Source organism: Mastomys coucha, unplaced genomic scaffold (assembly GCF_008632895.1).
Source record: "Mastomys coucha isolate ucsf_1 unplaced genomic scaffold, UCSF_Mcou_1 pScaffold18, whole genome shotgun sequence".
Taxonomy (NCBI): domain Eukaryota; kingdom Metazoa; phylum Chordata; class Mammalia; order Rodentia; family Muridae; genus Mastomys; species Mastomys coucha.
The window spans coordinates 62,252,648-62,274,003 of record NW_022196900.1 but is presented as its reverse complement, the minus strand read 5'-3'; the positions used below and the strand labels follow the sequence as shown (position 1 = coordinate 62,274,003).

Here is a 21,356-nt window from a genome sequence, read left to right as displayed (position 1 = left end):
TTATTGAGTATTTTTGCATCAATATTCATAAGGGAAATTGGTCTGAAGTTTTCTTTCTTCGTTAGGTTGGAGTTTTCTTTGTGATGCAATTCTTAAACATAAATTCAAAATTTTAATAGAGTACAGATACTGTGGTCATCTATTTTTTTTGCATGAACATTGGCAAAGTGTCTTTTAAATTGTTAATTTAATCTAAATTATTGGATTTATAATCACATTGATAGTCTTTTAGCATCTGTTCATAATTTTATAATGTCATTTACTATTCTCTAATAACTTAATAATGCCACCTAATTCCTAATATTGTTCATTTGTACCTTCTGTTTTTTCTAGTTAATCTGTCTGGAAGAGCCAGGGAATCCCACTCTGTATATTGCTGAGGCAAATCTAAAACACCTAGGTTAGAATGTTCTTCCTGTAACAGCTGAATTGTATATGCACAATACTGCACCTGACTCTCACATTTATCCATTTTATTTCTCTCATAAAATCCGATTTTGATATAATTTATGTTTGTACTGTTTTTCTGGTTTTTTTGTTTGTTTGTTTTTCGTTTTTGTATAATTGGTTATTACATTGATCCTAGTAATTTCCCTTCTGCCATTTTTTTTACTGGTTTTAAATTTTTCTTGCTTGCTGACTTCTAAAAATGTAAACTGTGATAATTGATTTGTGAGTTTCCTTCTTTTCCATATACAGATTTTTTTAATTGTTATATGTAAATACACTGTAGCTGTCTTCAGACACACCAGAAGAGAGTATCAGATCTCATTATGGGTGGTTGTGAGCCACCATGTGGTTGCTGGGATTTGAACTCAGGACCTTTGGAAGAGCAGTCAGTGCTCTTAACCGCTGAGCCATCTCAGCAGCCCCCATATACAGATCTTTTAAACTATTCTTTTCAGTGATCATAAAATAAACTTTGCTTTGACATTTTCATATATATATGCATATATATATTGCTTATATTGATCCTGTATTTCAAGTTCTTAGCCTCCCCTCTCCCTAGTCTGCTTTCTTTTCAAATAGTCCCACTTCTGTTTTCCTGTCTTACATATGTACATATTTTATAGTGGTAGAGGAGGGGTAGAGACAGAGTCTCACATCACCCAGGCTGGTCTCCATCAGCTTCTCACAAGTTTTATGGGGATTTTTGGAATATGCTTTCTATTATCTGAGGATCCTCTGGGTTTCATTGGAATCCTCTGTACATCCTTCCTCTTCATCTCCAATTTTATTGACTCTTCTCTGTCTTTCTTTTACTTAGTTTTATATGGGATTTGTCAGTATTTTTCAAAGAATCAACCTCTTGTCAGACATTGTTTTCCCAACTTCTTTCTAAGCATCTTTGTTGCTGATATGTAGGAAGGCTCCTGAGTTTTATATTTTAATTTTCTAAACTACCATTCTGCTGGAAGTATTTATAAAATCTAAGAGCTTCCTGGTAGTGTCCTTATAGTCTTTACAGATGAAACATGTAGAATTATATCATCTGCAAATAAGGATAAACTTACTTCTTCATTTCTAATTTCTATCACTTATTTCTGTCTCTTGTCTTATTGCCAGAGCTAAGAGAAAGTGGGCACCCTTCCCTTGTTGCTGATTTGGGTGGCAATGCCTTGTACTTTCCCACATTTAATATTACAGTGGCTATAGGTCTGTCACATATCCTTGATTATGATGAGATACATACCTTCCATTCCTGCTCTCTTTAGGGCTTTGCTTATAAAGGGATGTCAGATTTTTTTCTAAAGCCCTTTCTATTTATATGGAAATGATCATGTGACTCTGTTCTGGAGTTTACTTATGTGAAGTATTTACAAGTGTGGGTAGAATTCAGCAGTGAAGCCATCAGGATCTGGTCTTTTTATAGTTGGCAGATTTTTTTTTTTTTTTAACTATTGGTTCAATTTTGTTACTTGCTATAGATTGGTCTAAATTGTTTATATCATCTTGTTCCAACTCTAGTTGGTTATATGCAGATAGAAATCCATTCATTTCTTTAGATATTCCAATTTAGTGACATGTATGCTTTTTATTTTTATTTTATATTATTTATTTGTTTGATTTTGTTGAGACAGGGTTTCTCGCTATCCCTGGCTATCTTAGAACTTGCTCTCCAGACCAGGCTGGCCTCAAACTCACAGAGATATGCCTGCCTCTGCCTCCTGGCAGAATCTTATACCACCACCTCTTGGAAAGGACATGTAAGCTTTTTAAGGTATGCCATAATAGTTTTCTGAATTTCACTGGAACGTGTTGTAATCTCTCCATTTTCAAATCTGGCTTCGTTAATATTCATCTTTTGATTCTTTTTATTGTGCTCCCTTCTTATTTTTGTGATGAAAATAATTTTTTGTTTGTTGGGTTTTTTGTTTGTTTGTTTGTTTGTTTTTTCAAGACAGGATTTCTCTGTGTAGCCCTGGCTGTCCTGGAACTCACTCTGTAGACCAGGCTGGACTTGAACTCAGAAATACGCTTGCCTCTGCCTCCCAAGTGCTGGGACTAAAGGTGTGTGCACCACTACCGGGAGATGAAAATAATTTTAAAAAGGCAACTGAAAGAACGAAGGGATTCAGTCCATGGTTGCGGGAACTCAGTAGATGGAGTATAAGGCAGCTACTCAACATGGAGTCCAGAAGCAGAGAGGAGATGAACACTAGTGTTCAGTTAACATCTCATTTTTCTTTAGTTCAGGACCACAGTTCATGAGCTGCCCACAGTTACGGCTGGAGCTCCTAATGGACTTAATGTAATTTAAACAGTTCTTCAAAGACAAGTATAGAGATCTTTTTTCTAGGTAATTCCAGAGTATGTCAAGTTGACAATACTGACTATCACAATTCTTCCCTTATCAACTTCAAACCAAAACATATCACTTTTCAGCCTTCTATACCTTTTCTGGTCATGTTATAATGAAAAAATGCATTCAGTCCAAATTCAGAAAGTCTTTATGGTCTTTAAAATTAAAGCCTTATTCAAAACTCTAAATGTAGTACCCTGAGAAGTGGACCAGCTCTTCACTGTGAGCCCATGTGATATCAAAAAACATTACATTTTCAAACACAGGGCACAGAGGATATGCACTCTTTTCTAAGTGTGTATATGTTGACATAACAATGAAACGTTAGACCAAAGTTATACCAGAACTCAGGAGGGTAAACACCAAACCCTGCAGTTTCATGGCCAGTATCTTGATCCCATGATGGAATCATTCGTGCTCTACAAAGCTTTGATAGCTCTCCCTATACCTGGTATCTGCCACATTCAGCAAACATAGCTTTTCTGTTGTCTCAGCTTCACTCCATGTCTACAGCTTTCCTTGGTGGATTTCTCATGATCAGCATCTCCAACATCCTGGGATCTGTTACAGCTCGGGCTTTCATCTCACAGCTTCATGAATTTCTGAAGCTCTTTTCTCTTTCTTCAGAATATATCTGGTTTTTTGTTTTTTGTTTTTGTCTTACTCTGCCTTTCTTCTTTCCTGGGTAACAAGGGAGGCAGTTTCTAGCCTACCATTATATTCAACAAGGAAATTCAGGTTATATTCAGGTTAATATATATATGGATATGTTCCTATTATCCATAATATATGTGAATATGTATTTACATTAGTCTCTTAATTTCTCGGTAGTCATTTATTTAGCTTGACCATATTTTATCAAATGTGAACACAACTACTTCTGGTTTTCTTTGGATTGTACTTGCATGAAATATCAGTTTGAATCCTCTTCAGTCTCTGTGTCTTTGCTAGGGAGGTGTATTTCTGAGTTAGTACCATTTACGTTTAGTGATGTTATTGAGCAGGATTACAGATTCCTGTAATTTCTTCACCCCTCTTCTTGTTAATTTAACTATTGTTTGTCTCCCCCACCATTCATATAAGGTGTTTGCTGTTTAACGGCACATGGCTTCTTCTTCTCATCCATGTGTTTATTTCTGTGGTGAAAATTTTCTCTCCTGTATTCTCATGATTGAGGGTGTTTTTCTTCTTTGTTGAGGATTCTTTTACATTTCTTCAGCATTGCAGGTTTGGGGTCATGAGTTGCTTTAGTCTGTGCTCATTTTAGAACACCTTTATTTATCAATTCCTTTTGAAAGATAATTGTGATGGTCTATCTGTTAGTTTTTCTCTTCACCACAACTAAATATCTCACAGAAGAAACTGAAGTGTGGACAGACTTAGTTCTGTTCATAGTTCATGGTAGGGAAGACATTACACCATCCACCTGGCAGTAACAGTTCCTATCATAGCAGTGGGGCATGCATCAGTTTGCTTACATCTCAGTGGATCAGGAAAACAGGGATCTTTGGCTAGACACGGGGTAGGATTATACCTCAGAGCCCAACCCCGATGTCTTACTCCCACCAGCAAAGCCCACCATCATAAAGCTTCCACAACTCCTCAAACCAGTACCACCAGCAAGGGAAGCAGTGTTCCAGTATATGAATCTTTGGGGGTCATTTCCTATCCAGTCCAGCTACTTATAGTAATAGTTTCATTCCACAGTTCAGGCCTTGAGTTACATCAATTGTATTTCTGGGCTTTTATAGTGTCTATGGAAAAGTGTGATTTTACTCTGATATGCTGTCTTTTAAGTGCATTTGGCACTTTTTTTTCTTTTGCAGCTTTTAATGTCCTGTGGAAAGATTGTCTAATGGTCATGCCTGTTTAGAATTTTAAAACCCTCTTGTACTTGGATGCCTGTTTCCAAGCTTGGGAAAGTTAATGTCTTTGAAGAGATTTTTTTTTCTGCATATCTATCTGTCTGTCTGTCTATGTATCTATCTGTCTGTCTATCTATCTATCTATCTATCTATCTATCTATCTATCTATCTATCTATCGATCTATCGATCTATCGATCTATCGATCTATCTATCGATCTATCTATGTATCTGTTCATGTATTTATTTTGCAATAACAGCACCTTTTTCTACCCCTCGGACTCACAGATCTGTTTTCCTCATTGCTTCTGGTGCTCACGAGCATTGGTTGTGCTCACGCTGTTTATTTGTATTGATGTCTAAATAGGGAATTTCCTCCACACTGTCTTCCATCCTTAACATCCTGCTGCTGGCTGTCTCATCCATGCTGATGTCTTTAGCCAGATCCTGAATTGATTTTCTTATATCATTCACCTGCTTGTTTGGACCCATTTTAAAGTAATTTTCACTTTTACAAATAGATTTGAATTCTTGGTTTGGCAGTTAAACCATTTTAGTATCTTTGTATTTGATCCTTAAGTTGTTTTGAGTTTATGTTGCTTTTGTTTTTGTTTCTGTTTACCTCTGGCTTTCTTGGAACTTGCTCTGTAGTCTAGGCTAGCCTCAAATTCACAAGAGCGGCATCTCCCTCTGTATCCCAAGCACTGGGATTAAAGGCATGCACCACCACGCCCTGGCAATTTTGATTGTTTTTTGGTTGAATCTCATCTTACTTTTCCTTGTTTCTTATGGGTCTGTGTTTCAATTTATGCATCTCTTAGAATGGATATTTTTTCTGGCTTCATATGGGAGTCTTCTTGATAAACAGCCTCTTGTTCAGGGTCAATCCATAGTACCACTCACTCAGAGTAGAGCAAGTAAGCCAGAGTAACCCCAAACTAACTCAAATATGCAAATATACTTATCAATTAAAGTGAATTACTATATTATGAAATGTTATAAGACAGAAAGTGACGAAAATACTGCCATTTTATGAGTTTTAAAATTAGAGTAAAATTTACAATGCTAAAGGAATGAGAGAAAATAGTAGAGCAGGAAATGGGGAAGGAGGCAAGGTTAAATAAAGGGCTAGGGATGTGGATGAAGAGCAATGCCTTGGCGAAACAGAACAAACAGGAATGCTCTGTGGGGGAATGTCTCTGTAACCTGGAGGGGGTGTAAAAGCACAACATGTTAACCTCATTCATGTGTAAAATATTCAATATGAGCTACAAAGAAAAGCCACATACCAAGACAAGATATTTGTAACATGTGATAGGTCCTAGGGTATACAAAGAGTTTTTATGAGTGGATATGAACATACCTTTAAATAAAATGAGAAAGAAAATAGCAAAGGAAACATAAATGGCCAGTAAGCATAAAGATCCCAGTCTTACTAATATTCACGTCCATGAAACTTAAAAACACGCTAATTTTACAGGTAACAGAATGACAGTGTGTATGTAAGATTTCTGTTGTAACCAAGCTCTGGGGGTCAAAGGGAGTTCTTATGCTGACAGCAAAGAAAGGTCTCCTGAGTCCGTCGAGTACAGGCACCCCCATCCCAGCTTTAAAAGTCTTTCAAGTAGGTCTCATCATTGTAAAATCATAAAGAATTATATCTGAGAGAGTATTCATTGTGGTTACTAGATGGGTTTGCTGTATGTGAAATTGTCTGATCTTGTATTTAATGTCTGACATGCCTTGTGTTGTAGGACACGAATATCTATCTGGCTGGTACGGAAGAAGGTCTTATTCACAAGTGTTCCTGTTCATACAATGAGCAATACCTAGAGACCTATAGAGGACATAAGGTTAGCTTAATTCTGAGAGATGTGGAAACTGTATCTTATGGTATTTTTGGTATTTTGGGAAACAGATTTGGTAAGCTTACAACTGTGAGTTAGTAGCCCCTTGAATAAGTGTCTGTGTTGATCCCAAAGGAAAATTGTATCTTGCTCATACTGATTTGCCTCTTTATCATCATTTTCCAAAGTTCTTTGTTTTTCTTATTATTGAAATATTTGATCATTTTTCTTATTATCTGTAAGATGTGTTAATAATTTCTGGCCATTTTTCTCAAGTACATTTTTATATAGAACAATTAAAGGAAGAGTTGATGTGAGGTCTTGCTTCCAGCTAAAGTACTTCCTAGGCAGTGCTCAGTGGTACATGTGTAGCTTCTAAAAACCTTAGAAACTTTTCTTTATTGGCCAAGTTTAAAATGTAAGAGGCTAAATATTATTTACGTATATTTGGCATCTCTGTATCCCCAGGGTCCAGTGTATAAAGTCACGTGGAACCCATTCTGTCCCGATGTCTTCTTGAGTTGTTCTGCAGATTGGGGTGTTATGATCTGGCACCAAGATACCATCAAGCCATTTTTGAGTTTTTATCCAACTACTTATGTTGTTTATGATGTTGCCTGGTCCCCAAAATCCGCATATATTTTTGCGGCTGCAAATGAGAATAGAGTAGAGATTTGGGATCTCCAGATCAGCACGTAAGTAATCAAATGGTAATGTTTTGAGTGATGTCTCCAGGAGGAACAGCTCAAATCAAATGACACCCTTTCTAGCTCCTTCATCAGGCAGAGAGCACTACAGCTCAAACAGTGCCAGCCACAACTCAAGTATTACCCTATAGAATGATTTACTTTTGAATAAATTACTAATATATAATAAAGTGGCTATTTAAATAAGCCATCCCTTGGTTTTAATTCTTCTGGTTAAAGTATAGTTTCTGGGGCAATGCTTCTCTGAAAACAGAAGAAAGAAGCTGCCTTTCCCTTCTTGAGAGCACAGATGTTTGTTTAAGGACCAAGACTAAGAACCATCACAGTCGAAGGTGGCCTTGTGCTTCCGAGGTTCTTGTAAGTCCAAAAATCTCTCTGAAGAGATGATAATGGCAGCCTGTGGTGGGGCCTTGGTGGCTGGACACAAGGGTATTTTACAGGCAGAACTGGATTGCAGCTCACAGTCTTTTCTCTGTAAGGCCTTCAACTAATTTGTTGAAGCAAGCCCACACCTGGGAAGGAAAGGAGCTTTGTTTACATTCTAATTATAATGCTAGTTACAGCTGAAAGATGAGACAGAAAGAGGTGGGGGAGGGAGGGAGAAAGAGGAAAGAGGGAGCAGGGGAGTAAGAGAGAGAAGGGGGAGGGGGAAGGGTGGAGGAGAGAAGGGAGGGGAGGGAGAAGGGGGGAGGGAGAGACAGAGACAGAGAAGAGACAGAGAGAGAGCACCCAAGAGAGAGACAGACAGACAGAGAGACAGAGGGACAGAGGGACACAGAGAGAGACAGAAAACAAAAACTAAGCAATGGCAGATGGGTTTGACTGAAGAATTGTACATGGTCCACAGTATAACCAAGTTGACACACAAAATTAAGCAGCAAAAGAACCTTAAGTTTCTGTATTCACATTCCAGTTGGGAGTTACATTTACCTGGCTCATTGAAGAAATGAAAAAAGTTTTTGATTAGCAGAAAACATTATTCTGAATTTGGAAGTACTCTAGGAGATTTTTGGTTTGTTACATCACATTTTTTAAAAATTAAACTTTTCTTAGATTGTATCTTATAAAAGACAATGTTAGTGTGACACTTAAATTTACAGATAAACTGTTTCATTGCAGTTTGGACCCTCTGATCGTGAACTTTGCTAACCCTGGAATCAAGTTTACAACCGTTCTCTTTGCCAAAGAGACAGATTGTCTTCTGGTTGGGGACAGTGATGGCCAGGTTGCAGTCTATGAGCTGAAAAATATGCCTACTGCTTCGGAGGGTGGTCGGGTAAGGCTCGGATGCAAAATTTTTAGGTCCTTTTGTGAATCTGTTGGAGTAGCATGTTATGAATGCACATTCCGTACCTCCAGGAGATGAGATGTATGGTAATGTGGAATTTCAAGAGTCCTGTGTGTACTACATGTGGTGTGCGCTAGGCTAGTCTTCAGTCAGCCTCACTTTCTTACTTACAGACAATAAATTGAAGAAAATGATGGCACCACATAGGACCTTAAACATTGTCAGTGTCATGTGTACTGTGTACACTAGGGACAGCTGAAATAAATGTCTTCAGATATTGTCCAGTGTTCTTGAAGTGAGAATTGGTTTCTGGTGCTTTACCCTATGCAGCTATTCGGATGTGAGCATTGTTTCCAAACTTTGATGAAAAGCTCAGCATCATCAAGACACATTATTTTTATGATAGATTTTCAATTTGTCTTTGTTTTATTGCTATTGCAAATAATAATCTAGTAGATATTCTAATATGAAAACTGTTAAAATATTAAAATAACATAAATAATAATTTTAAAAAACTGAGTCTAATAGAAGAGTGGGCACAGGTTGAGAATAGCCATTCACAATTATGTGATTAGTTAATACATGTTAAAATTTAGCACTAATTAAGAAATAAAAAGTTACTAAACTAAGATGTTATATATTTTTACAATCGAATCACACAAGTTTATTTAGAATGTGTATAGGCCTATTAAGTACTGGACAACATTTGCTAAGCCAAGTTCTTTAATCTTGAGTTTAGGCTAGAAACTAGTGTACTCTTTGTAAACAGTTTGACAACTTGAAACTTGCACTTAGAACCGTTCAGAGAAATATGAATTGCCATGAACAGTAATTCTACTTTTGGAATTTTGTATTTACCATCTTTCTGCCCAAGCCTCTCAGGACTTTTCTGCCACCTATGTCAGGTCTTTGCTGAAATGCCATTTTCCAGTAATGATTTCTTTGAGCATCTCATTTAAAACTGTAATCTCTACTCTCTCCACACCCCCTGTTTGTCCCTCCCCGTCACTTATTTTCCTGGTAACACTTGTGAGTTTGTGCTTTTACTTTTGTATTTTAAAGATATTTGCACATGCCCCCAAACTAGTAAACTCCATGAAGACAATGAATTTTTTGTATTTTGTGCTAGGCTGTATTTTTATTACTTTGTTCAGCAGCAGTGGTATGCAGTAAATGTTTATTGAATAAATACACTTTGAAAAACTGTAAGATTTAGAATATATTGTAAATATTTTTTTCTTAAGAGGAAGAATCATGAATTTTAGGTTTTTTTTTTTTTTTTAGTTTAGTTAACTGCTTTCTTTTCTAGTATATGTAAAGAACTTTAACAATCAGAAAAGAAAGCCCAGTATACTCTTAAATGAGCAAATATGTAAAAATGCTAATTCATAGAGGACGAATCTACCATGTTAAAACATCTTCACTCTCACAAGCATTTGTGAAATACACAGCTGAAATTATGTGAGATGGTAGCTAATGTTGAGTGAATGGTTATGATCTAACTAATATCAAATATTAGCTAGTATCATGGGAATATTTATAACAGCCTCTTTGGAGATCATTTCAATAAATGAGAAAACTAAGGTACCACAGAAGTCCTGGTGACTAGGTGATAACTTCTCATTCATCTTAACCAGCTGACAAGGGGAACAATGTGAAGTTATTTTTCTTTGGAGGGTGTTTTTGAAGCAATATTTATATTTAGAAAGGATGCCGTAGTTTACCCTTACATGATGGAGGTTCAAGTGCCATATAACATGGCAACCTAGTAGACTATCTACTTTCAATCCATGATAGATTCTGTTTTTCAGTATATGACTGTCAGTTGAGCTTGCCCAGTAAGACACTTATATAGCAAATGTGAGGAAACCTGATATGGCAAATTCTTTAATGTATAAGTGAATATTAAAATAAGTAGTATGTAAAAATTTCTTTATACAGAAAATATTAAAATTATATTTAGTCTTATACATAATACTTCTTTTTATTAGAATAAAAAGAATAACGTAAGTATTATATATAATTTTTATATAAAATACAATAATTTAAGATATTAATTCTCACCTAGCTGAGATATGTATCAAATAGAAGTGTGGGTTAAGGAGTAAGGCAGCACCTCATTTAAGTGCCTCACTTGGCAGGCTTCAGACTCATCTGTATATCATGATACTTTTACTATGTAGTTGGGCTATGTACTAATGAGAGCTGAAGAAATGTCTCAGAAGCTAAGAGAACTCACTGCTCTTACAGAGGATCCATGTTCACTTCCCAGCATCCAACCCACAATTGCCCATAACTCCAGCTCAAGGGCATCCACTACATCTGCCCTCTTCTGGCACCTAAGGGCACCCACATGCAGTGCACATATACACACAGAGAGACATGAGAATAAAAATAAACAGTTGAATATACACTATTAAGAAAGCAAAGGATCGATTTGTAGCAGTCATGTGTCTATGTTGATAAATCAGAAGTAATACTAAATGATTACCAAATAGTGGACTGGATAAATGAAATATACCACTTTATCACTTTCATATGGATCTCTACAAATACAGACATTTAATGATATGTATATTACTATGATAATGTGATAACTTTTAGGTAAGTGTATAAAAGAAATGCCAGGGTGAAGAAGAATGTAAGTTTAAGGTCAGAGTAGGCTCCATGGTGAGCTTCAGTCCGGTCTGGTCTACAGAGCTGAGACCCTATTTCAGCACATAGAAAATGCATGCACACACGCATGCACGCACATGAAATAAGAAACAAACAAAAAATTCCTATCCTTATTGAACACATCTATAGTTAGAAGTATGATATGGTTCATTTTTATATTTGGATATTTATTGATAGAACATCTTTAAATTAGAATAGTATATTCTACAAACAGAAATTTAACTTAAAAGGATTTGAATGGTTTTGAATAAATTTGTATTTGTGTGCTTTGATGATTTCAAGGCTTGTGAGCAGATTTTTATGTTGATAAATGTGTGCCATACATTAATGAGTATATTTTCATGATTGTAGTCATTGTCTTTAAAAGGTTTAGTGATATTTCTGTGAGCATAATTGAGCCCTCCTTCTCCATTGTTCTTAGAAAACACTTTTAGCCCCAGTAATAATATGAAGCACTTCTTATCAAGAGACATTGTGATCAATAATTTTTTTTCTAATAACTTCAACCAAGAGTATGTCAGAGGTTTGGAAAGTATATGGGTTTATCTGTAGGAAAGATATATACCAAATTTCTACCGCTGCTTCCAGGAAGTGACCACAGGGGAAAGAACAGAAAGAGGAAGGTCTACAAAGGCAACCTTAGGGCCCCCAAGGTCTACAAAGGCAACCTTAGGGCCCCCAAGGTCTACAAAGGCAACCTTAGGGCCGCCGAGCTAGCTCTGCAGATAATGGTACTTGCTGCACAAGCCTGCTGACCTGTGTTCAATTCCCTGGATGGATGGAAGGGGTGAACTGACTCCACAGAACTGTCCAATGATTTCTACACCAACAACATAGCATGTGTACCTACACATATACTTCTACCTTTATAAGAAAGTTTCGTTTCTTTTTTTAAAAAGTAAATATACAAGCCAAAGCTACCTTTATTGATTTGGTGAGTGTGTAGTGTGTGTGTGTGTGAGTGTGTGTGTGTGTGAGTGTGTGTGTGTGAGATGTGTCAGCTGGAGCTACATTGGCAGTCAGCAACTCTCTCTGATCCTCCTGTCTCTGCCTACCCACAGTGCTGCAGGCACTCACAAGACTACATCCAGCTTTTTTGTAGGTGCTGAGGATTTAAACTCAGGTCCTCATGCATATGTGGCAATTGTTTTTCCCCTGGAGAGCCTGAGCTGTCTCTCCAGTCCATATTCATTGATTATTTGGATATGTATTTGTAAACAAAGAAATTTATACCATACAATCCTTGTGCCTTGTACTGTTAAATTGCTTTTGGACCACATGTTCTTTCTCTCATTGCCAGTCACCATCTGTAGCCTTCTTCAGTAGAAGGATTTTCATTCTTGAGTTCTGAGAGCTTTAAGTGGAATGATTTCTCACATTTTGGTGCTTCCTAGAGGACTCGTGTAGGAAGTCAGGAGATAATAAATGGCAGAAGGTCGACTCCCTCCCAGGCCCAACAAATGGACTCTGGTTAGGGGTACTGTAAGCAAATGCCATGGTTCACATCTTGAGAATTAAAAAGCTAAAGTAAGTATAGCCAAGATGTAAAAGAACAGAGAAAGATTTATTAGCCACAGCAAGCAAAGAGAACACAGGAATTATTGCCAAAGCAATGCCCATCTTGTTTTATGGCTAACAGTAACACCAGGTTCCTGTCTGACAGAAACATGAGACCGGGTCCCAAGTTTGCAATTATAACTTTTTAGTATAGCTAACTGTTGGCAATACTTACCAACCATTATCTTTCATGATGGCAGAAACATCAGCCCTTTTCTTCACATGATGATCATCAATCACTGGATATCTTAAGTTTTGCTTTAAAGAGTTATGGTTTGGGAATTCAGTGGAAGTTAATTCATTGGGCCTTTTAGGAAAAAACCTTTTCCATGGCTAGTCTGTAGAGATTACTCCTATATACTTCATTGACTACTATGGCTCAGTGAATAGATATTTGCCATATTTTTTTCTGTTTGATGTGTGTGTGTGTGTTAACTAAAGGAGAATATTTAAATGGTAGAATGTTTAAAAAATATAGACATGTAATGTAATAGCTATGAAGGCATTCTTTGATTGGTCAGATCATGCACAGCATGACTGTGTCTGTCTTAGGGACTCAGGATTCCTCACTAGCAAACTGCAGGACTGATCCATTTCATTAGCCCAAGTGAGAGAGATTTGAGAGGCACGTTAAGGTTGGCTCTGGCTGGGCTTGGCAAATGGACACTGCAGGATGAGGAAGCACCAGAGGCAGCAAGAGCAGTGCAAGCCGGAGGATGGGAAGCGACTGTTGTGACACAGGGGCTGCTGCTGTTTAGTGTTTAGGACTGCTTGGCATTTCCATCTCCTGTCACCTTGAGGTGCCGGTTTTCTCAGGGCCCTTTCTGCCTTGTGTAGAGAGGACATGGCTCTCCTGCTTGGTCTTCCACTCGACATCTTTCCTCCCCCCTCCCCCATCTTTGGTTTTCTTTTCTTTTTTTTTTTTTAATAGGTAGTTTTATTTTATTTTTTAAGATTTATTTATTATTATATGTAAGTACACTGTAGCTGTCTTCAGACACTCCAGAAGAGGGCATCAGATCTCATTACAGATGGCTGTGAGCCACCATGTGGTTGCTGGGATTTGAACTCTGGACCTTTGGAAAAGCAGTCTGTGCTCTTAACTGCTGAGCCATCTCTCTAGCCCCCTCATCTTTGGTTTTCACCCTCTTATATGTGATCATCTCATGATATTTTAGTACAAGTAAGTATCATTTAAGTGAAAATACAAATCCACATGGAAGTCAAGAAGTCAACCATTGACAGGTCAGGAAATACAAGCAAGGAAGCTCAGGCTTGGGCACGAAGGCAAACAGGAGGTGTTAAAACTGTCTTTCCACCAAATCCTTGTAAAAATGTTTGTCAAGCTTCATTAAAAGAGGCATTCCTAGGAAGGCAGCTTTATGCCAGGAAGCCGTTGTCATTATTTAAACCTTCCTCTGCTGCTTTCCTTGTTACAGTCTTACAGGGTACCCATTAAATGTGGATATCTAACTTACAAGTTTCAAATGGCATTTTAACGACAACTTTACTATTCAGGTTGGATTTTATTGTATTGTAATTGTGTGTGTGGTTTTTTTTTTTTTTTTACTTTTCAGGGAGATGTGATCAACGTTCTGCTTGGACCCAAGACAAACCATACAGGATGATCTGCCACTCTCGTTACATTTTGTTCTTCTTTAAGGGAAAGGGAATAACATCATATGCTATAAGCTTAAGATTTTCATTTTAAGAGAGCAGTATGTAGTCTGTAACTTCCATTTAAATTAAATTAGCTTTTATTTCAGAAGTGTGTGATTAGTTTATAATTTAAGGTAAGCTAAAGATTTGTGCTGGGATTGTCTTCATTTTCTAAAGCTATTTCTGCTCCACCTCTTGGTCATATTTAATATATCTATTAGCAAATATGTACACCTATAAAATGTCCAAATAGCTTAGAAAATGGTTTCTTAAAAAGTTTAGACACTTTTAGAATCACTTAATGCATAGGCATCAGAAGATACAATTCCAACAATGTCAAGCCAGCTTCCCAAGCTCGGCTTTTGGGGCTTCTGATTGCCCAGCCACCTCGGGGAGCGCAGTGAGCACTCACACCAGACTTGGAACATCAGTGCTGCCCTCTTAAATCTGAGCCCTGAAACTACAGAACTGTGTCACACCACTTGGCAAGCTATGGGACAGAACAGCAGATACAAGCATCACATTGTCTGGCTAGCCAGCATCCCACTCCTTTGTCAGCTGGGGAACAATAATATGAAATGCATTGTTTTACTTCCTCTGAAAGGCCAGAGTCATCTGCAGTGAAGTTTGAGGCCAGACTTAAATTGTCTCAGCAAGAAAACAGAAGGTCTCAGACATGCAGACCGGGTCAGGGTGTTTTCTAAAGTAGTCTAGAGAGAGGTTGGGCAATAAGGGTGGGTATACACTCACCCCCCACACCCAGCCACAGACTTGGAAGGGGTGATCCATGGGGGTAACCCTAACAAGTGTCCAGGTGTTAAATGAGGCCATAGGGCATGACAACCTTTTCTGTAAGGTGTTTTGAGTGGAGGAAAGAGGCCAGGGTGTGGAAATCTCACAAAGAATTTGGAGATCTTTTGTGTCTAAGCTGGTGCTAAGAGTCCACACAGCAGTGAGAACTACTTACTATGCACAGCCATTGCCTCATGGCCTCCATTTCTAAGGCAATTTTAGCTGGCTCTTGGGTTTAGGCCAGGTCATAAAGATTAGATATTTTCTGCTGGTCTAAGTCACTGTGGTTGGCTTTCTAAAAAAATTAAACTGTGTTACTTTGAGTAAGAAAAATAAAAACTTGATTTAGTTGAAAAATGTATTCCTTTTATTTCAATTTTTTAATTTGCATTTTTCTCTCTTGTCTTCAACAAGCCTAGCTGAGAAATAAAGGCATTATTTTGGACCCTGGACAACTGATCTCAGGATTGGGCCTACTCTACTTCAGTTTCTTCTCTAGATGATGCAGGTTTAAATGATTGCTTCATATGTGTAGACTGGAAAGAATTTTTGTTTGTGTGTTTTGTATTTGGGGGATTTCAGAGGGAATTTCTTTGCCTGTTTTCTAGAGGAGCTTTGATTCCTTATAGTAAACTCTATTGTATGGGAATTCTACCTATCCACTAGTCATCCTACCTGTAAGCACATATACACATGTATGTACAGTTGAGAATGTCGAGAGTTAGCCTAAGGCTAACTTTAGCACTAGGCAATCATTACTTAGGCTGGTCGTTTTCTAAGAGGCATCTCTCATGCAGACCTTGCAGTTATCTGAGCCTACTGTTTAGCTAGCCGGGCTGCCAGCCGATGTAGGAAAGGACACTTGTATTCCCACAATGTGTAATTTGCATCATATTTAACATTTATTTGGTTTACTTCTAAGCAACTGTGTATAGTAACAAATGAGAAATTTGAACACTTAGTATCTGCCATTTTGTCTCAGGAGTTTATTTAAAAGAAAATGTTGAAAGTTTAGTTATCAATATGCATGTTGAAGCTCTTCACAATTTACAAAACACATTCACATCCAATAGCTCAGTTTATTTATCTTAACTATCTTGAGACAAGTAGAACAAATTGTGATAACAAACAGTATTATCTGCTTCCCAGGAGACTATTTGAGGCTTAAAGGAGGAAGGCCACATCCTGAAGACCATTCCCTGCCACTTTGAAAGGGTGGAAATCAGATTCCCTTTGCTTTGTTTTGATTTAGTTTGTTGTTCTGAAGATAAAGCCTTCATATAGTCCAGGCTGGACCCAACTCAGGATTCTCCTGCCTCCACCTCCAGCGTGCTGAGATTATAGGTAGGCCTGTACCACTTCTCTGGGCTCTAGCTGTTTTCATAGTCACTCTCCTGCTGTATAAGTGGTTAGTTACCATTGTATAAGTGCTTACCGTTGTGTAAGTGAGTATTCTGTTGTATAAGTAGAATACCCACTTGGCTTCTGAAATCTACTGCAGAGTACAGCATACATAAACTTTATGTTTTAAGGTTTAATCTAAAAATGATAATGCATATACACTTGATTTTCTCAGCATTCATCTGCTACTGGGCCATGATGACACGTGTCTTTTCTGTGGAGAACTTCACAACTACCAATTCTTCATTCTTAAATGCTCAGCTCATGTCCCATCTTCTCCAGACAACACTTTCTACAGTCCCAACCATAAGACTGATCAAAATTAATTTGCCTTTTGTGGGGGGCTTTTTAAAAAGACAGGACCTCACTATGTAGCTCAGGCGAACCTTGAATTTGTGACCACCCACCCCCACCTCCCTCATGACTCTTTGTTAAATGTTCTCAGCCTCCATGGGGTTGGTTTCCCCCATAACACTGGCTTAAAAATGATTGTTGATAACTCTGCAAAAGTTTATATCATAATTATTATGATATAATAAGTACGTTCATTACCTTCACTCCTTTGTTACCTCACTCCTCTCACACTGCAAAGTCTGCCTGTACAAGTTTAGAGAGGCATATAATACATTGAAACCATCTATCTGGCCGTCCTTTAAAAGCACGAATCAGGAAAGGAATTTGAAACAAAATAAAAGGATGGAGAGCATGAGGGGAATAAGACACAAGAAAAACATGTTCAGGAAGTTGTACAACTTAGGAGAGACAACAGGCCACTTTGAAAATCCCTCCCCAAGTAACTAGTGCTATTCAGAAGCATCTAGAGCCATGGCAGCTGAGGGCCTTGCACAGTGGTAGAACAGTCATGACACAGAAGGACACTACAGTTCTATATAGGGAAGGGCAAGGAACTTGTGCTGCCATAAACTTGTTTCATACATGTTGAGTGTGACCTGGAGTCAAAAAATGTTTGATGTATAGAAAATATAGCTATATTTCTTAGATAACTAAGTTTCTTCTTTTTAAAATTTTTTTTACGTTGTTGTTGTTGTTGTTGTTGTTGTTGTTCTGTGGTGGGTGAGTGGGTGGGATGGAGTGCGTGTGAAGATCAGAGGACAACTTGCCAAATTTAGTTCTTTCCTTCCATTGGGTAGATGACTGCTTTTCTAAACTGGGATTTACACCTGCTATGGCAAATGTTGGTGAGATCAGTTGCTTAGTGTCTCGCACCCTTCTGGATTGTAAGCTCCTTCAAGAGAGGGATTATGTTCTGGGCTCACCACACTACCCCATCAAGTAGAATGGCAAGAAATACCTTTTGAATGCAAGGGTTGGGGAGCTCTAGCTTCCTTCTTGCAGGGCCTCACCACAATGTGGTTCAATAGCCTGCATTTCCTCAGAACCCTAAGAAAACATTTTAGCATCAGACAGGATAAACCCTTTTAACTGTAGTCCTCGTAGAGGACAAAGGACCAGCCTGGAAAATTCATGAACATAGTCACAGCTTTTCTTCATTTTGTTATTGCAAAGTCCACTTCTTCCCTCATTATAAAAAGTAGTCATGAATCCATGGTCACTGTGGGGGAGTTGTGGGGGTGTGGAGGGTGTGTAAAGATTGCTATTACTTTGTGAGATCCTGTTCCCATGAGCAATTTAGAAAATGTGGTTGTCTAATGTAAAGCATCTAAGGAAATGGGTGCACAGGTCATTCTGATCACCCAGAGCCGAGCCCCCTGAGAGCCTCTTTACCCAGCATGCTCTGCTGTGCCTTCTCTTCCCCTGCAGGAGATGCTTGTTGTCCTGGTGACCTCACTGACTTCTTCCTGTAACATTTAGGCTTCACAACCTGTTTCTTCAGGACTTTGTTTCAAATTCCCTCCAAACTTGCAGAGCCTTTACTAGCAAATTAGCTTTTATGTGGTAAACTCAGTGTGTCATTAAACGAAAAGGCTGGCAATTTACATGAGACCAATTTCTAGACTTAATAGAAAATGCAATTATGTCCACTAAGTCTGACATAAGAAAAAAACATTGTTGTAACACTTACAAAAATGAGTGTTTGTTTTTAAAAACTTTCCAACAAAGATAATATCAAAAAAACCTCATGAAAACCCTGTATTTTCACCAAATATGTGATTTGAATTTGGGTATATTTAACTATAAGAAGATACAGTGTTATTACCCCAGAAGAATAATCCAGGGTGAGTCCTTGGGAGACCTGCATCAGAACTCTGATGTAGACAGGGATAGAGACAAAGATAAATAGAGGGAATTTGAGAGTTTTCTCCTTTGGTTGTTGTTTTGGGTATTGGGAGTGGAATCCAATAAGGCCAGGCAAGCATACTATCACTGAGCTATTCCTTAGCTCTTTCCATTTTTTTATGTTGAAACAGAGTCTCACTAGGTACCCAGCTGGCCTTAAACTTATTCTGTAGCCCAGAGAGCCCTTGAACAGGTGATCCCCCAGCCTCAGCTTCCTGAACAGAAGGAATTTTAGACCTGCCCTTCACCCTCAGGCCCAGATCAATTTTATTAAATTTTTCAAAATGTATACATGCTTTGATTGTTTATTGTCTTCATTTCAAAACACTCAAAATGACAAGAAAATACAAAACTGCTATTCTGTACACACTCAAAGCTTTGTAACAATTATGTTTTCTAAGTATATCTTAAAACATACACATGTGTGAGCTTATAATCATCAAATCACCCATTCATTTACAGATAAGCAAAGTGATTCCATTTTCTTTTTCTTTTTAAAGCAGGGCCTTACATAGCCCAGCCTAATCTGAAACTTGGTGTGTATCCAGGGCAGCCTTGGTTTCTTGATCTTTCTTGCTTCCACCTTCCAACTGCTAGGATCCAGCATGTACCACTATGTCTACCCTTGAGTCTATATATATTGACCTCTGCGAGTGAACCACAGTTAACATGGAGTGCAGGAGCCTCTGCATCCTGACTTCATTTCTTTTGGATATATACCCAGAAGTAGAATTTATGGATCACATGACACATTTACTTTTGGGGAGGAAGCTCTACATTTTCCACAACTCTACCAAATTCACATTTCCCCATTTGTGTGCTGCTGATCATGTTTGCATAATTTTGACCATTATGTATCTTCTTTTTGAAAAAAATATATTTCTCTGCCCATTTTAAAATATAAATCACATTTAAAACTTTAGTAGTACATGTGTGTATGTGTATGAGTGTGTGTGTGCTACAACATATATGTGAAGCCAGAAGACAACTTTTGAGAGTTCTCTCCTCCCATGTTGTTTCCTATGATCAAACTCTGGTCCTCAGGTTTGCCACTAGGCAGTCTCCCAGACCTCTTTGCCCATTTTAAGATCAGACCATTTTGTTGTCTATTATTTTATACTAGTTTTGTCTGCTTTGTGCTATTGAGTTGCATGTTATTTGCTCATTTTGATTCCTTCTAATAGGCTATTTAAAATCACTAAATGATCCAGGCAGTGGTGGTGCATACCTTTAATCCCAGCACTTGGGAGGCAGAGACAAGATTTCTGAGTTCGAGGACAACCTGGTCTACACAGAGTGAGTTCCAGGACAGCCAGGGCTACACAGAGAAACCCAAAAACAAACAAACAAACAAAATCACTAAATGAATTATTAAGAAAGTTTAATCCATAATACTATGGAAAAAGCTATTTATATATGCTTATTTCAAAAATCCTCCCTGCATTTGTAGAGAAGAACTTAAGAGGTGAAGAAGGAAAGAAGTTTCTGCATGAGGAAAAGTCTGGAAAGCCAAAGAGGGTAGGGAAATTCAGTCTGTGAAGTGTTTGCCTTATCTGAGACAACAGGATCTGACGTGGTAGACAAAGGAGGAAGCACTCTCCCCTCTCCTCCCCTCCCCATCCGTCCCCTCCTTTGCCCTCCCCTCCCCTCTTCTCTCCTCTCCTTTCCATTCTATTCTCTATTCTCCTCCTCTCTTCTCCTCTCCTCTCCTCTCCTCTCCTCTCCTCTCCTCTCCTCTCCTCTCCTCTCCTCTCCTCTCCTCTCCTCTCTCTCTCTCCTTCTTACCCTCTCTCCCTCTCCACCCCCCCCCCGTGTGTGGGGTGCACACACATGGAACAGCACACATGCAGACGTCAGAAGACAATATGGAGTGACAATCTTTATCTGTCACCTTGTTTGAGACAAGGCCTCTTGTGGTCTGCTACATACAGCTTTGCATAGCTTCTGGGGGTTTGAACTCAAGTTCTAATGCTTGTTCTACAACCGCTGTTCCCACTGAGCCATGACTCACTCATTCTCCCATCAAGAACTCTCTTGTTGCTTCTGGTCTGTCTGGGCTGGGGTCCAGAGCAGAGGAAGCTCCACTCCCAGGCGCTCTGCCACACCCAGGATCGAGGTGAGCAGGAACCAACATCTGTCCCAGCACTGGGAGTAACTGGGACCAGCTTGACCAGGCACACAGGAACTCCACCAGCCCAGTGACTTGGGTTCCTTCTGGTCTGTCTGGGCTGGGGTCCAGAGCAGACCTTGGGCGCATGCTCCGCAGCCAGTCCCACACCACCCAGAGGAAGCTCCACGCCCAGGCACTCTGACACACCCAGGATCAGAGGTGTGCTGACACACCCAGGACCAGAGGTAAGCAGGAACAAACATCTGTCCCAACACTGGGAGTAACTGGGACCAGCTTGACCAGGCACACAAGAACTCTACCAGCCCAGTGACTCGGGTTCCTTCTGGTCTGTCTGGGTTAGTGTTCTGAGCAGACATTGGGCACAAGCTCTGCA

The 21,356-nt window shown here is 38.7% G+C and overlaps 1 protein-coding gene across 2 annotated transcripts in view; it reads left to right on the top strand.

Moving 5' to 3' along the window:
* Positions 1 to 14,509, top strand: part of Wdr78 (WD repeat domain 78) — an 83,169-nt gene extending 68,660 nt beyond the window's left edge. Inside the window, exons 14-17 of one of the 2 annotated variants that reach the window (XM_031377987.1) lie at positions 6,421 to 6,519; positions 6,982 to 7,208; positions 8,340 to 8,496; positions 14,319 to 14,509. In XM_031377987.1, coding sequence (XP_031233847.1) covers positions 6,421 to 6,519; positions 6,982 to 7,208; positions 8,340 to 8,496; positions 14,319 to 14,369 — 534 coding nt within the window. In that variant the 3' untranslated portion in view covers positions 14,370 to 14,509. Of the gene's footprint in view, positions 1 to 6,420; positions 6,520 to 6,981; positions 7,209 to 8,339; positions 8,497 to 14,318 lie in introns of those variants that run through there. The other variant, XM_031377988.1, reaches the window with a different exon arrangement.
* The last annotated feature ends 6,847 nt before the right edge of the window (positions 14,510 to 21,356 follow it).